Source organism: Microtus ochrogaster, chromosome 2 (genome assembly GCF_000317375.1).
Source record: "Microtus ochrogaster isolate Prairie Vole_2 chromosome 2, MicOch1.0, whole genome shotgun sequence".
In the NCBI taxonomy this organism is placed as follows: domain Eukaryota; kingdom Metazoa; phylum Chordata; class Mammalia; order Rodentia; family Cricetidae; genus Microtus; species Microtus ochrogaster.
Genome location: NC_022010.1, coordinates 31,111,362 through 31,128,755, shown reverse-complemented (window position 1 = coordinate 31,128,755; position 17,394 = coordinate 31,111,362). Strand labels below are relative to the sequence as shown.

The 17,394-nt window shown below is 43.0% G+C and overlaps 1 protein-coding gene across 1 annotated transcript in view; it reads right to left on the bottom strand.

The window, feature by feature from the left end:
- B3glct (beta 3-glucosyltransferase) overlaps positions 1-17,394 on the bottom strand; it is an 87,457-nt gene that overhangs the window by 25,339 nt on the left and 44,724 nt on the right. Inside the window, exons 5-9 of the mRNA XM_013350863.2 lie at positions 11,627-11,703; positions 10,589-10,700; positions 7,097-7,233; positions 2,369-2,432; positions 495-614 (exon numbers count right to left, since the gene is read on the bottom strand). Coding sequence (XP_013206317.1) covers positions 495-614; positions 2,369-2,432; positions 7,097-7,233; positions 10,589-10,700; positions 11,627-11,703 — 510 coding nt within the window. The remainder of the gene's footprint in view (positions 1-494; positions 615-2,368; positions 2,433-7,096; positions 7,234-10,588; positions 10,701-11,626; positions 11,704-17,394) is intronic.

The window sequence follows — 17,394 nt, the reverse complement described above, 5'->3', positions numbered from 1 at the left end:
CACCTCCTCTCCCTACCCATCAATCACCACTGCACCTCCTCTCCCTGCCCATCGCCCACTGCACCTCCTCTCCCTACCCATCAATCACCACTGCATCTCCTTTTCCTACCAACAAAAGCCTCTTCACACATTTGCATTCTGTAAGACAGGTCCCTTTGGGAGACAACACTTCCCATCTTCCAGTACGCCAGCCCTTGAATAACCCACTTGTCCCCTGTGAGCTGCCATCTCCCCAGCACTGGCTATCAAGTAATAAGCAGATGGACCGGGTCCAGGAACCCTAACTCTCCATGCACCTCTCATCTAAATACAGGGGAACAGCAACCGTGCTTACCTATCAGGCATATGGCTGTAGCCTTCCCCGGAGCAAATGCTGATTTATTTTTAAGTAAGTGAATTACTAGGAAAATGTTATGTCCACAATGTAAAATGTTATACACACAATATATGCATTCTCCTTTGATCCGCAAGGAAGTATTGCCACTGTTACTTACACAGAGTGGTAGGAAGGAATGGAACGTGGTGGCACAGTGGGAGCCAGCCTCGGCTGTACAAAACTCAGGCACGGAAGTGAGAGGAGGTCCTCCGCCCTTGTCCCAGATGTAGAGAGCAATCTGTCGCAAGACAAGGGAGTGGCAGAGAGGAGACAGCTCAACAAAAACTACAAATACAGGAAGGTACAAAATGCCCAAGGACAGCAGGATACACCTTCTAAAAAGACCACTAGGTTGAACAATGCCAATATGTTAATATTCAACAGAATTTTCCCCGCAGATTTATTTTAAAAAATGATAATGCCACACTGATTGATCTGATCATTTATAAGCAATAAAAAGTGAACCAGGAACCATGCCAAAAAAAAAAAATCACACAGACGACAGGAAGGATTCCGAGGAAGTGCAGTCTGGGGTGAGGAACCGCCAGCAGCTGGCTTGCTGGAAACACCCGAGGTGCAGTGAATGAGAACGGTCCCCACAGGCTGTATGCTAGGATGCTTGCACCCCAGTGGGTGGAACTGCTTGGGAAGGATTGGGGGTGTGGCCTGGTTAGAGATGAGCTCCAGGAATCTGCCTATCTCTGCCTCCAGGCACTGGGATGGCACTCTTTATGTGTGTCGGTGTGCTGGAGATCAGAACTCAATCCACATGCTTATACAATGAACACTGTACCAACTAAGCCACCTGACCAACCTATTAGAAAAACATGTATTGTTTTTTTTGTTTTTTTGTTTTTGTTTTTTTTTTTTTTTTTTGGTTTTTTCGAGACAGGGTTTCTCTGTGGCTTTGGAGCCTGTCCTGGAACTAGCTCTGTAGACCAGGCTGGTCTCGAACTCACAGAGATCCGCCTGCCTTTGCCTCCCGAGTGCTGGGATTAAAGGCGTGCGCCACCATCGCCCGGCAAAACATGTATTGTTTAAAGTATGTTATCGTCATAAGAGTTTTATATTATCTTGCAATAGAGAAACACTCACAGATAATTGTGTACATACCAAAAATATTCATAGAAACAATGACTGCCATAGTTAACAACTAGGAGCCATGTAAACACTATCAAGAGGGAATAACAGTATGCTAATACAAGAGATCACTATATGGGGCTAGAGAGGTGGCTCAGCAGTTCCATGGACTTTCTGCTCTTACAGAGGACCCTGATTCAGTTCACTGCACCCTCACAGTGGCTCAGACCTCCCTGTAGTTCCAGTGCCAGGGGAACCTGATGCCCCCTTCTGGCCTCTGTGGGTACTACACACACATACAATGCACACGCATACACACAAACACTATACATATGGTAAAAATAAATCAATCTTTAAAAAAAAAGAGACAGAGAGGACCAGAGTGATACATCAACATTATATATATATATATATATATATATATATATATATATATATATATTTCCAGTTACAGCAATGTTCCTGGTACAATTCCACTGCCACGAAGTCCAGAAGGGTGCAAAAGTACCTAAGCACCAAGCAATATAGAGATATTTTCAATGATGTTTTGGCACGCATTTAAACGTTCACCTCTGGACCCATCTACTTACCTAAAAAAGCAAGGAATATGACTCATGAGAGTCAACCTCCCCCCACCCCCACTTCTCTACCTACTGTTGTGAAATTACCTCAGTGGGGAGAACATGAGTGTGTGTAGGCAAAGGTATATTAGGGTATAATAAAATAAAAAATCCACAACTGTTAGGGAAAATTTAAAACGCAACTTTTTGCATGACTATTTTCTCTTTGGTACAGAGTCAGTGGCAAGAGTCATGACCTTTCCAGCTGGGGTGCATGTGCAATCATTGAACTCCGCCCCCAACAAAAGGGGTAACGTAATGATCACTAAGACTTGGTCAAGTCATGACATACCTCATGCTTTAAATCTATGGTGAAGTCAGACTTCAGGGGCTCGCTCTTTAACCTCTTGGTAAGCCTAGAAAAGAGACATACGATATTTTTTTTTTTTTTAGAAATAATCAATTTATAGACTTTCTAATAGTTGAAAAGAGATTTTTAAAAAACAGGTAAAAATTTTAAGAACGTGTATGGGTTTGGAAGGAAAATACCAGTTTTCTTTCAGGTCACTTTTTTTTTTAAAAAAAAACAAAACGTCTCCATGGTTCCTTTCCCACAAGGAATAAAGTCCCACACTTCTGCCTGGCCTGGGGGGCTCTGCATCCACCAGCATCCAGAGTCTTAACCTCCCCATGCTCCCTGGACCACACCCCTCCCTGCCCCATCCAGTCCACTACATCCAGCCTTCACTGAGTAACCATTTTATTTTTAAGACCAAGCCTAAGCAACCATCCCTGGAAGGCTATCAGTACAAACACTGCCATGATCCCCGAGGGAAAACAAGACTCCTCCTCTTCGCATAATTCAGACCAAGAGCAAGCCAAATAAATTCTCCACTGCTCTCACTGTGCTGCCTGCCTGTCTCTAGCAAAGGACATTGCAGGGAAAGGGATGGAGAGCATCACAACTTAATTTTTTAAATTCGTATTTATTTTATTTATATGGATGTTTTGCCAGCAGGTTATGTCTGTGTACCACTTGCATGCAGTGCCCATAGAGGCCAGAAGGGGGCATTGAATCCCTTGCAACTGGAATCACACATAGTTATGAGACGGTATGTGGATGCTGGGACCAAACCAGGGTCCTCTGGAAGAGCAGCCAGTGCTCTTAACTAACGAGGCTTCTCTCCAGGCCTTTAATCAAATTTTACCAGAGTTTATTAGGAAAGAATTTTCTGACCCACAATAGAATGCAATATCACAAACAGATGCTATCAACCTATATCCGCATGCTGCTTCCAACATTTATGATGAACAGCCGTTTCCTTTACGGTTGCTTTCAAACTATTAGCTGCCTTCAGTGAGAGATCAACACATACGTGTGTGTGTGTGTGTGTGTGTGCGTGTGTGTGTGTGTGTGCACGCGCTCGCGCAAACGCTCACGGAGGGTTGGAAGGGAAGAAAGGGAAGGGAAGGAACAAGCTTTAATAATAATAGTTTAATAAATCTTGCCACAGATAGTTTGCAATACTAGACGGGGCTACATTATCTTTTTTTTTTTTTTATTCCTTGTCTACATCAAGGAGAAGCAAAATAGGACCAGAGTTTGGGTTTGTTGCTATGGTAGAGTCTACTTTTTTTTTTTTTACTTGATTGTTTTGCTGACAGGAGAAAAGGCAGAAGGAAGAGAGCACAGTTATGGATGACAGCTCTCATTTGCTGTCAGTACTCAGTGTGGTAAGGAGCCGATGACACTGAATGCTGAGGTCACCTGGTACATGTTTCTCTATCGTGCCAGCATTACGGGGTCATGCTGGGAGCTTTCTGAACTCTGTGTAAAAAAAAAAAAAAAAAAAAAATCTTGACCCGAATCCCATCAGCCGTAATTTATTGTAGCTTCTGATGAACGTTTGTGTCCTTATATTCCCATGTTATAAAACTCCTCTTAGGAGGAGGGGCTTTCATCTTTGGGGAGGTCAGTAGCCATCACAAAGGGGTTTGTAGCCATCTAAAAGAAGCCCAAGGGAGATGTGTTCTCTGTGGGACCCTCACCCCTTATTCTCATAGGGACAAGAAGGAATTTCCTGGCAGAATGTTTTAAAATTAAAAACACAGACTAGCCTCACGTTCTCAGAAAGACAGCACTTTCCTTCCCTCTCCCACCTGGGAGATTCCAAGCACAAGGACACTCAAGCTCAGCCCAGCCAGCCACATGGTACAGGCTGATAAAGATGGCCTGACTCAGGAACAGGGTGGCCTTGCTCGAAGACCACAGAATTAGCTGACACAGCAGGATGGGACAGAGCAAAAGTCCTTGCACCCGTGCCAAAGCAGCTTCAAAAGAACTCTTTGTAGTTACACCTTTAAAAGCCTACCCTATGGAGGAGCTACAACTCCTCTCTACCTCACTGGGCCTCTCTGGTGGTCTCCCTGGGGGTCGTAATCTGGGCACAACATTCTCTTCAGAGGTCACAGTGAGGGGTGTTAGCGCTAAACTACAGGGGAGACATTGCCAGCTACTGAAACTGTAAATTCCTTTATCATGAACTTCCCAGCCTCCAAATACTGTGGAATAATCTTTTTCTACTGTGAAGATGTGTCTTTGAAAGGCACCTTCTGATTGGTTTGATAAAGTGCTGAATGGCCAATAGCTAGGCCGGAAGTTAGGAGAAAAGATTAAGGAGATGCTGGAGGACCCGGAGAGGAAACAGGAGGGGCAAGATGGTTTGTTTTGGGTTTTTTTTTTTTTTTGGTTTTTTCAAGACAGGGTTTCTCTGTGGGTTCTTTTTGAAGCCTGTCCTGGAGCTAGCTCTTGTAGACCAGGCTGATCTCGAACTCAGAGATCCACCTGCCTCTGCCTCCCAAGTGCTAGGATTAAAGGCGTGCGCCACCACCGCGTGGCCAGGAGGTACAAGATGGAAGAGAGGTAAAAAAGCCACGAGGCAAAACATAGACTAATATAAATGGGTTTAATAAGTTATAAAAGCTAGTGGGGCAAGCCCAAGCTATAGGCTGAGCGTTCATAATTAATAATAAGTTCCTGTGTTGCTTTTTTGGGTGTGTGAACTGGCAGCCCAAAGAAAATCTGTCTACATCTGAACTTACAGACATACACCTTTCTTTCTCACAAATGACCTGGCTTGTGGTATTCTGTTATAGCAATCCAGGCCAAGATACCTACACACCCAGCTACCACAATAAAACCCTGAGTTCTCCCCATCTCAGCAAGACCTGTGCTTACACTTGGCCAGAAGAAGAGATGGGAGACACTCTAGAAGGTGCACCTGGCAGTCTCCCCCATCCACAAATGAGTTCAATGGGCTCCATGTACCCACATGCATACGTGTGTGCACACACAAACACACATTCACTATACACACATGCAAAACCTTCTAAAAACACAATAAAAAAGAAATAAAACAAAAACTAATAATTACATACTGTAATCATTTAAAAAGCTCAGAAGAAAGGGTTTTGAATGCCCTTACCATGAATGATAATATTTTAGAAGACAAATATGCATACCCTAGCTTGTATATTAATTTTTACTTAGTGTGTACGAGTATTTTGTGTGCATGGATGTTAAGTAAACCATGTGTGTACATTGAATACCTAAGGAGGCCAGAAAAGGACATTTGATCCCCAGGAACTGGAGTTACAGGTGGTTATGAGCCTACACGTGGGTGCTGGGAACCGAACCTGGGTCTTCTGCAAGAACAGACAGTGCTCTCAGCCTCCAAACCATCTCTCCAGCGCACGTACAGCCCTACTGAAACATTACAGCCTCTGCGCACACTGAAGCACTGTACGTGGCCATCGGTGTGTATATGTGTCACTTCAAAACTAGCTGAATTAAAAACCTCTAGTGATAATCAACAGCAGTTCAGGAATTTCTCACATTACTCCAAGAAGATGGAGAAACACAGTGCCAGATAATTTTCCGCATTCGGTGTCATTTGTTCTTTGCCGCAGTGAAAAGTGGCCAACCAACTCCAATTTAAATTAAAATCGTGCAGGCTGGATAATCGCCCGCCACGGAGCTACACCCCTGTAGAAAGGGGCAGCGGTAGAGTCTATACTGGGACAGAGGAGAGCTACAGTGTACAAAACTACCAACCGTGAATTGCGTCAGGCAGGTGTTTAGTACAGCTGCAAATTCACACGTATGTGTTCCTCTACAATGGCCCAAAACACTTTCAAGGACCCAAATCTTAGAAATAGGACATGCAATGAAAAATTAGAGAAACCCTTCCATCTCTGATGATAACAAAGGCCATTTTCCATCTTCCAATAAAAGTGCATAATTAATATAAACTAACAAAGACCTGAAGACAACCACATTTCTCCTTGATTGAATTCAGTCACCTTCACTCTCCACGCCACACTGTGAAGTGTCTTGCTGCAGCGAGGCACACAAACAGCCAGACAAGATTGCCCAGGGCGTCTTCAGAAGCTGGCCTGAGACAAGATTGCCCAGGGCGTCTTCAGGAGCTGGCCAGAGACAAGATTGCCTGGCCTGAGACAAGATTGCCCAGGGCGCCTTCGGGAGCTGGCCTGAGACAAGACTGCTCAGGGCGCCTTCAGGAGCTGGCCTGAGACAACATTGCCCAGGGCGCCTTCAGGAGCTGGCCTGAGACAAGATTGCCCAGGGCGCCTTCAGGAGCTGGCCTGAGTCTGCCCACGCAGAATCTACATATCCGTTCCCTTAATTGGCATCCTCTCCGATCCCTGCAGTCACTGTTCCTTCTTACTGGTGATCAAAGGTGCGTGGTCACAAATGAGGTCCCTGCACAAAGGTCATGCTTCCTCCGTGTTCTCTGGCCTTTTGCTACCCTCCCTTAGTCTCCAGATTTATTAGTCACTTTATTTTGCCAGAAATTACAAGGAAGCAGAGAGGAGGGGTGTGATGTATCTCCAGGGCTTCGTAAGGGACCCGGCTGAGGCAAGACCCTCCTGTCCTTCGCTTTTTTTCCACTCACATGGAACACCTCGGGCTGAAAACTCATCTGAGAACGTACGATTCACCAGTAACAAAACTCGGTAACATAACACACACGCCCCAAAATGTCTAATAAGCTCTTACTTATTTACAAGTGGGATGCTAAGGGCCCAGCCAGCAGCGAAGTCGGGATATTTAAAGGCTGTAGGGTTCTCAGAGAAGGCGTAATGGTGAACGATCGTTGATTCTTCATCATGCAAAGCTTTTCCTAAAAACCACTCCTGTTAAAAAAAGTTAAAACATCATCGCTTTTGACAAGCCACTTAATGTTCAGACTAAAAGCAAAATTACAGCACCTGAATTAGTTAACTAAAATATTAAAGCTAAACTATTTAGTTAACTAAATATCTTGGCAGATGAAGTTAGGATAAATTATGTATTTCTATAGAGTCCAAATAAAAGTATAATTAATACAAGTATGATAATAAATATATCACACTCTTTATAGCTAAAATAACTCAGGATCAGGTCATTGGTGTGAAAAATATTAGCCATCATTATACTATAAATACAAGATTTTTTTAATTTTCAAAAACTGTCTTGTTGCCTAAATTTTTGTGCGTATACATGTGTGCCATAAATATAAGAATGTTTTAATTTTAAATTGCCTTATTTATTTAGATTGTGTGTGTGTGTGTGCGCGCGCACGCGCACATGTGGTAATCATAGAACAACTGTGGGTCCTTGCACTCAAACATAGACAGTCAGTCTTGGCTAGAGGTGCCTTTACCCCTGGGCTGTTTTGCCAGCCTGAGTGGTATATTATATGATATCCCGCATACGAATATAAAAGATTTATTTAGTTTTCTTTTATGTGAACGAGTCTTTTGCTTCTGTGTTTATCTATGCACCGCATGCATGCAGTGCCTATAGAGGCCAGAAGAGGGCGTCAGATCTCCTAGAACTGGAGTTACAAAAGCCTGTGAGCCAGTGGATGCTGGGATTCCAACGTGGGTCCTCTGCAAGAACAGAGAGAGCTCTTAACCACTGAGCCATCTCTCCAGCCCCAACCATAAAGGGTTTTCAACAAATCTTTGAAAACCTCCTCCCAGAATCATATTCATTTATTCATTCATTCATTCATTCATTCACTCAGCATGTATCAGGAACCCACAACAGCAGGGATGCACTTGCAATACAGAAGGAAGAGACATTAGAGAAAGCGCAATAGCAGGCGGGGTGGGGCTGCCCTGGAAAGAGAAGGAAACCTCTTACAACAAACAAACAATAGTGAAATAACATCCAAAAGCCCATGGTAAGGAGAAGAATCTGAAAAAGAACAGTAAATGTTGTCAGGGTGAAGTCCCTGGAACGATAAGACCCTCCCCATCCCCACCCGCTCCCGGCACCTGGCACAGAGCAGGTGTGGGGAACCTGATAGGAAAGAGGCAGCCGGGCTGGGCTGGGTTCCACATGCTGGACTCGAGCAGCTAGAGGAATATCATCGCGTTCGAGAGCAATGAAGAACTTCCACATCCAGCCACAACAAGATGACCTGGCTCAGACCTCCACAGCCACTGAGAAAAACGAAACACAGGAGGCACGCGTCCAGCAGAGGGTAGGATGTGCAGACAACAGCACTGGCAGGTGGGACAGACAGGAAGAGCCGCTCCCAGGCCTGGAAGCCGCACTGTCAGGACCCCCTCCCCACACTGAGCTGTCACTACTAGATCTCCATGACAACACTGATGCTTTACGTAAAACATAGCATCATACTTTATCTCCTCATTACAACGCCCAGCTATTACAAAGCGCATAAGTTAGTCTACGAGTATTTTTATTGAGGTGATAAATTGTCTTAGGAAGGACTCAGTAGAGACTATGGAAAGAACCATACATCTTCCTTCCTGGCGAATGGCTTTCTTCGTGCCTTTATGGAAAGAACAATAGTAAAAAAAGAGAAAACCGGAAAGATAACGGATGATATTCTGCTAGGATCGCTTTTAACCAGCACCATGCCTCATTGCTGTTAAAAATAAATCAAAGTTAATACGCCTCATCAGACACACTGATATTAAAGGCATGCTACAGAGCGGAAAAGACGGGGTTCAAACAATAAAGGGGAGGCACTTTAATGTTGATAACTATTAAACTTATACATTTAAAACACTGAACAAGAGCCTACGTTTGCATTTGTAAGAATGACTTGGAGATAACAGTGAAAACAGTGCCGGAATCAAAATGCCCAGGCCTCCACACGCGACAGTTATTTTGATATGGCTTATTTGTGTCGGTATCGGCTTTTTTTTTTCCTCCAAAGATTTCAAACAGTAGAGGAAAAAGGCCCCACTGGTTTGAAATTACCTCAACATTATGTCATCTATATTCGGTCCTGCTACTTTCAAAAGAAATAAATCTTAGCGTTTTCTTCTCTCCACAATGCAGAGTTCAGAAAGGAAGGGCAAGGTCTCCCCTTGCCTCGGTTCTGAACTTGCTTCTCGTGAACTCGCTTTGAACTTTTTCCATTTTTTACTCTCATTTTCATTAAAAAGACACTGTGAGTCACCATCTCCCCATGGAATCAGAACCATGGGTAACAGGGCAAGAGTCTCCAGGTGATACAAACAGCGGGGAAGAGGCTGGAACCCAACATTCAAGTCAGAAGGAAACAAAAGTCTCACAGATGGTTTGCGTTTGCAGTGAGGCCCATAGCTGGGGAATAGCATCATTCGGAAGGGCTGGACCAAACATGCTCCTAATCTTTCTCTCCCCTAATGGCCTTCCCATGCAGGCGTATCCGTGGCTTCTCAGAAATCAACAGCAGAAAGAAATCCTAATGGGTCCTTCCAACACTTAAAAGCCTCCAAACTCAGTGATTTTCATGGCAGTAATGCAGTGTTTGGGAAACACACGACCTGCATTTCCCAGACATTCGATCCCCACACTCCAGTCTGGATGGAGCCAGTCCTAAGAATACCAAGAAGGTTCCAAGTCCTCTTACCCCAAGTGATCAGATTGTGAGCTGAGGATGTAGATATCAGACCCAGGACCTCAAGACATCAAAATAATCAGTTGGAGAGATGGCTCGGTGGTTAAAAGCACTTCTTTCTGCTACAGAGGACCTAGGCATAGTTCCCAGCACCCATGTGATATCTCACAACCATCTGTAACTCCAGCTCCAGAGGTTCCAGTGCCCTCTTCTGGCCTCTGAGGGCACTGCTTGCACATGGTGCACACACAAATACACACACACACACACACATGCACACACACACACAGACAAAACATCCCTACACACAAGATAAAATAAAAAATAAATAAAATTCTTCTGTATGTTATATGTCCTTTCCTGATGGGGAAAATAACTTATTTAATTATACTCCTATGGAAACTTGGTGGGTAACACTAAAAAGGGGTTGTTGTTTTTAACTTCCTTATGCTGTCAAGACACATAGATGTAGATTTCTCACATAAAATGGCTCCTTTTATGTTCTCCATACGCTATAAACCTCAGAGAACTTTACAACACAGTTTTCAGAAATCAAGCTATTATTTCCAATACCTCTTAACCAAAATCACATTTTCCCTGAATTATTGTCCCCACCCAAGTCAAACATAGTTTCGAAGTTTGCGCACCTTAGAGGGATCATATCGCCTGAGTGTTTCTAGGAGTCTGTGGATTTGTATTCTCGTCTCTTCTTCACAGAAGAAGATCCACGCTGAATTCTTGCTATATGTTACAGAAAAGCTGATGGGAAGAAACAGGTTAAGGCCCATGGAGTCATGGTGTAGATACTGTATAGTACACAGAATGAATTACAGTAAGATTTTGTTTGTTGTGGTTTTGTTTTTCAAAACAGGGTTTCTCTGTGTAACAGTCCTGGCTGTCCTGGAACTCACTCTGTAGACCAGGCTGGCCTTGAACTCAGAGACCCACCTGAGTCTGCCTCTTCAGTGCTGGGATTAAAGGGGTGCGCCACAACCACCTGGCTCTAGGAAATGGGTGAAGGGGAAGACAAGGTGTCTAGACTGTCCTGTTCTCTGCACAGTCCCCTTGTATCTTAGCTTTGTGTCTTAGCTTTGACTGCAAAGCAAGCCAGGGACTAAAGGATCCCAGAAGGAGAAAATGCTTATGATTCATTCTGCCAATAACAACATCAGTTTAGAATTACAATTTCAAACATGAATTTGAAGTATTGCATCATTTAAGAAAGAAACACACCCAAAACTAAAAACTATGGGGCTGGAGAGATGACTCAGCAGTCAAGTGCACTGGTTGCTATAGCAGAGGACCTGGGTTTGAGTCCCAGCATCTACATGGCTACTCTCAACCATCTGTAACACCAGCTTCAGGGGATCCAATGCCCTCTTCTGACCTCTGTGGATACTGCAAGCAGGTAGTGCACATACTCACACGCAGGCAAACATTCATTCATATAAACTAAAGTAAATCATTTTTTAAAAGAAAATAAGCAAAAACAAACTATGATAAAGAACCAATCATTGAAAAACATCTACTTAATCCAGTGATCACAAAATATAAAACTCAAATTGACTTCACTTAGCCTCTCAGGAAACAAACCACCTCTTAACTTGAAAAACCTTACTAAGGAGTGCAAGAGTGTGGTGGCCCAAATGCCAATGACTGAAACTGTTTAAGTTAAAGGTACCTACTGCGGTAACAAGGGAAGGATGGTCCAAGCACCTTCCTGCTTCGCCAGCTGATGGAGAAGGAGGACTCTGGGAAGATCCTGAAAACATAACAATCAAAGAGGAAAAGTAAGATTACAACAGCCCTTTGAAAAATGCCAAATGGTGCTGTGGTCCCGAGAGCTGGCATGCCATCCTGAGCAGCATTCTGCTTCCTGATTTGCTTCAGGGGCTACAGCAAGTGATGTGCCTCAGAGGAGATCAACCAACTTAGCCCCCTCCCCTCGCCTGGACCCCAAGAGTATTCATGGAGCTAACTGGAGATCTGTAAGTGTAAGAGAGGGAAGCCCCCAGGGTTGTTTGTCTCTGGGGCGCGGGAACAAACCTTTACAGACATGGAAGTAAAGTATGTCCTATGAAGTCTCTGTCTGAGCAAAAGGATGCATTGTCCCATAGATCGCATGCCAGCTTCTCGCTTAAAGTACCCAAAATGCCCCTAAAGCTTTTAGCACCATAGGAACACCACTCTAAGTCTAAATACTAGCGATATCAACCTTAATTACTCAGGCAGTAGGAATGGCTTACTGAAATTTCGACCTACAAATTGATAAACACAGACAGAACTAAAAGAGCCTAAAATAACGTGCCATGGCTCCATAAATATACATGGATACAGACAAAGTGTAATGAACTCAAGGCTGTGCATGGTAACTTGAAATCTCACTACCATTTGCTGTATCTCAAGTAGTTGGGAAAGCCAACAGTCAGAATTTCTTATCTCACATGCTTGAGCACAAGCTATTGTGTCTCCAACTGCATTAGATATAAAATGAATCCATGGTGACGCCCGACCAAGACTTTAAGGATGAATTCCTAAACACCTGGAGTGCTAGGGAGGCAACTGCACCCATGACTGCACCACCCATACACGCCACCCTGGAGATGCAGGGCAGCAAAACAATTTCAATTTCATGCCACTCTTCTTCCAGTACCTACAAATTTATTATTGAAGAAGACATAGCTTTTAAAACAAATTGCTGCCACTGGATATCAAATTCACCTCATTTCCTTCTTCTATGTAGTATTTGTTTCAATTTTCATGTACAAATTAAAAAAAAAACACAATCAAAAGCTAGATCAGACACACGATATGACATGTTCAGAAAAAAAAGCAAGCCTAAAGGCTGAATTAACAGTTATCCAAGATAGAACAAAATCAATAATTCAAGGCCTCTCTTCTGTTGCTTCTGAATTATGCACAAAATTTCCATCACCTTTTAAAAATTGTAATGTACGCACATATGCATATAAATTCATATACAAGAGCAAAAATCATGTATAAACTAATGACATTAATATTTGCATAATACTAAAATAATTATATGTGAATGGTAATATAAACTAAATAAGAAGTATAGAAATCTGTTAAAATCTTGAGCTGGAAAGCAAGTGCTAATGAGTCACAAAGAAGCCATTAAAATTATGACAAAAGTTAGCCAGGTGGTGGTGGCACATGCCTTTAATTCCAGCACTAGGGAGGCAGAGGCAGGCGGATCTCTGAGTTTGAGGCCAGCCTGGTCTACAGAGTGAATTCCAGGACAGTCAGAGCTACACAGAGAAACTCTGTCTTGAAAAGCAAAAGAAAATAAAATTATGATACAAGCATTATAACAATGGAAGCATCTTAATGACAAATAGAGAAACGGTATGAATCCTATAATAAAGCAACTTCCTGTGTGAGCAGGAATTGAAGGAACCAGGAAGTGACAAAGTTTGTTTTGTCATGCCATGAGGATGAGCTAAGTGTTTCCAAAGGCTTCAGTAAACTTGGCATATGATTATACTTTTTTGTAAATTGAGATGTGTCTTACTTTTCTATTGCTGTGATAACAACATGACCAAGACAACTTATAAAAGAAAATGCTTAATTTGGGCTTACAGTATTCAATGGACATATCTGTGTGGGTTCAAACCCCACTCCTGGTACTGACTTCTGTCTTCATTGCTTTTGTATGGCTATGATAAGACACCATGACCAAGGCAACTTATAGAAGAAAGCATTTATTTAGGGCTCACAAATTTTAAAGGGTTAACGTCCACAACAATCATGGCTGGGAGTGTGGCAGGAAGCAGGAAGACAAGACACCTGGGCGGCAGTTGAGAGGTCGCATCTTGAGACAAAAGCATGAGGCAGAAAAAGCTAACAGGCAGTGGAGTGGGCTTCTGAAACTCATAGCTACCCTCAGTGTCACACCTCCTCCAACAAGATCACACCTCCTAATCCTTCCCAAAGAGTTCTATTAACTAGGGACCCATTATTCAAATATATGAGCCTATGGGTGCCATCCAAACCATCAGAGGAACAGGCCATTCCTCACGTTTTCACTCAAAAATGATTCCACATCCCAGTTGTGGGACACGCACGGTATCAACATGTAGACCCAGGCTTCCCTGCCAACGGCAAGACCACTTTGCTGGTAGAAGCTAGACACCAGCTTGTAAATGACTTCTACCACAATACAAATTCAGCTAGAGTTTGCTCAGCACAAAACAGCAGTCAAATCCTCTTCTGAAATGGATTCTATGGATTAACAGTGAACTAAACCAACTCCTGACTTCATTATTTTTAATTCACTAAATCGTCTGATATGTCTCTTATCTACTTCTATTTGTTACTGCAAGAAGGGTCAGGCTTTGCTTTGTGGCCATGTATCTCTAAGACGTATTTAATAAACATGTGTCTTGTGGATTACAGTCCCCGACTATGCGCTCAAGAGTGACAAGCAGGCTCTAGCTGCCACACTAAAAACCTCGTCCTGAGTGCTGTGACAGGAAGGCAAGCTCATCTTAATTATAAAGAAGGTTTAGTCTACTCTAGTCAAAAAGTCCAAGAGCTTTTATTTTTGTCACATACTCAGATATATCATCATCATATATGACAGAAGCAGATATACACAGCTTCTAATAATCAAAAGTCACAATAGAGGCTGGGGAGGGAGCTCAGTGGGTAAAGGTGTTTGCTGCTCAACCCTGACAATCAGAATTCAATCCCTAGAACCTATACAAAGGTAGAAGAAAAGAACCAACTCCATGAAATTGTCTGCTGACCTCCATACACACATCCTAACAAGTGTGATACCCCCCTGCACACACACATGAGCAGGTACAATTATATCAAATGAATTGTTTTAAAAGGTCACAATAAGATTTTCTATCAAATGATTCAATCTGTGTTTAATCCATCACTACAAGATTTTGACCGCCTTTAAAGGTGTTAGGTCGCCAGCTCTAGGCACCTTTAGACACAAAACAAATGGTTTTAACAAGCCATTGGAAAGAGAGCATTTTTTTGCAGACAGAGAAGCAACAGAAAGGTAGAATGCTTGCCTAGCATAACCAAGACCCTGGATTTGATCTCCAGCACTGAAAAGTAAAATTAGAAGAAAAAGAAAAATTAAAAAGAGGTGCGAGGGAGAAGGCCTAGTGGATAAGAGTGCTCACTGAAGAAACATGAGCCCCTGATCTTAATTCCACAGCATACATAAAAGCCGAGCATGGCTGTCACCCCAACTATGTGTGGAAAGCAGAGAGGAGTCTGCTGCCTATCCAGCCTAACAGAAGAAACAGCAAGCGCCAGGTTCAGTGAGAGACCCTGTCTCCGAGGAATAAAACAGAGAGAGAGGGCAGGACCTCACACCTTCCTTTGGCTTACACAGGCGTGTGTACCCATAAACACACACCCAGACACTCACACATGCGCACACAGACCCACAAACAGACACACGCACACACATATACACGTGCATGCTCCCTAAAAGAAAAGAAAATTCATTGTTGAGAGCCACTCACGGCTCGTGCCTGCAATCCTAGCTCACAAGAAGCTGAGGCAGGAGGACTACTGCCAATTCAAGCCCAGCCTGGGCTACACCAAGTCTATGAGAAGATAAGGAGGAGGGAAAAAAGAGGGAGGTAGAAGAGAGTTTCCAAATAAAAAAAAATCAAGAAAAGAAAATGCTGTGTATGGTTATTCCGAGGACAATAGAGGGGCTCCCACAATCTAAGCGCGCCTGCCCCTCGCCATGCCACTATTTCAAATCTAAGAGGCTACGCAAATCTGTGGAGAGAGAGCTGAGGCTCGAGCAGCACAAAGGGATGAGGAATGCCGCTGATCAAATGTGGGTGAATCAAAGGGTCGGGGAACCACAGAGACTTTTAACCTGTCAATAAGATTGCTGTGTTTGAACCAAAGCCCACTTCTGCCTCAGCGGTACCTCCTGGGTGTCACCATCTCTGTGAAGACAGTCCCCGAGATGATGCTGCCGCTCTTCCTTTGAACTCATCTGTCCCAAGGAATAGGCTCATGTTTAAAGCAGACAACTGTAAAGCCAGGGCTCTAACTCCCTGGTGGGCCCCAGGACACACACCTTTTCATCTTCCTCATTTGGAAAGGGGCCTTGAGGTCAGAGTCACAGTAGAGAAATGACTTATTCGTCAGCTTGATTTTGTTTGGTGGCACTGGGGATCAGACCTGGGACTTTGTACATACGGAGCAACTACCCTACCAGTAAACTATATCCAGCCCAAGACCACTACTCTTAACATAGAGGGGAGCCATGAAGATTTCATATCTGGAGATATTAATGGGACAAATAAAGAGGCTAATATATGAAAATATATCAAGGCAAATGAAAATTTAAACGGTTGTCAATAATTTTAACCTTTCATAGATTTAGCTTTGTACCACTTTCATCTTCCTGCCTCTATCTGGAAAAAAAAAAAGTTCAATGATTTAACTCAATTGCTTATCTCTCCATTCAAAAATTTATTTTATATGTTTCTGTTTGTGCCTACAAGTATGTATGTGCACCATATGTATGCAGGAGACCTAATCGGCCAGAAGAAGGCATTGGATCCCCTGGAACTGGATGTGATCCCTAGTGTGGATGCTGGGAACTGAACCCAGGTCCTCTGCAACAGTAGCCAATGCTCTTACATGCTGAGCCAGCTTTCCAGCCCCTGGTCTCTCTTTGTCCATAGATAGTTCTCAGTCTTTGTGATTTGCCCTTACCTTCCTTTACTGGCCTAAGCTTTGAAGAACAAAACTTTATGGTTCCCTCACCCCAAGATGCAGACCCTAGAGCTAGACCAGACAGCAGATGCCAAGACATTTATAGGTATTAGGTAAAGAGGCTAAGATCCCAATATCTAAGCCCAGCTCTCGCATAGTCCTGGGGCACTGAACTGAGCTGACAGATCAACAAGTAAACTATAATAAAAATCCACATCTGCTTATTATTACAACTCCTTCTGTAAGAGATATATACTTATTGTCATAATGGGGCTGTATGATATGCTTCTTGGAACATATATGAGACAGATTTATACTCTTTAACATATAGTGTTCATTTATAGGTTAGAACATTATGAGTGACAGTATACTAATATTCTTTCCAAGAACCCAAGTATATGTATGTGTGTGTGTGTATATATATAATCTCCTCCATATACCTGTCTTAATCATTAACTGTTTTCCAGAAAGAAAATGTATTATAGCGTTATAAATTTTATTTATAAGCCATGTACTTTGAACTGAACTACTAAATATACTTTTATAGCACATATATATTTAACTAATCATTTCCTCATAAAAGCAGTAAACCTTTGTGTTTAAAGACCCGATTTTTGGAAGCCAAGTATTTCCATCTGAATCTTAGCGTTTTTTTCCCCTCTCAGCCATGTGACCTTCAGTAAGTTCCCTACACTAGCTGTGGGCCTGTTGTCTCCTGTGATGA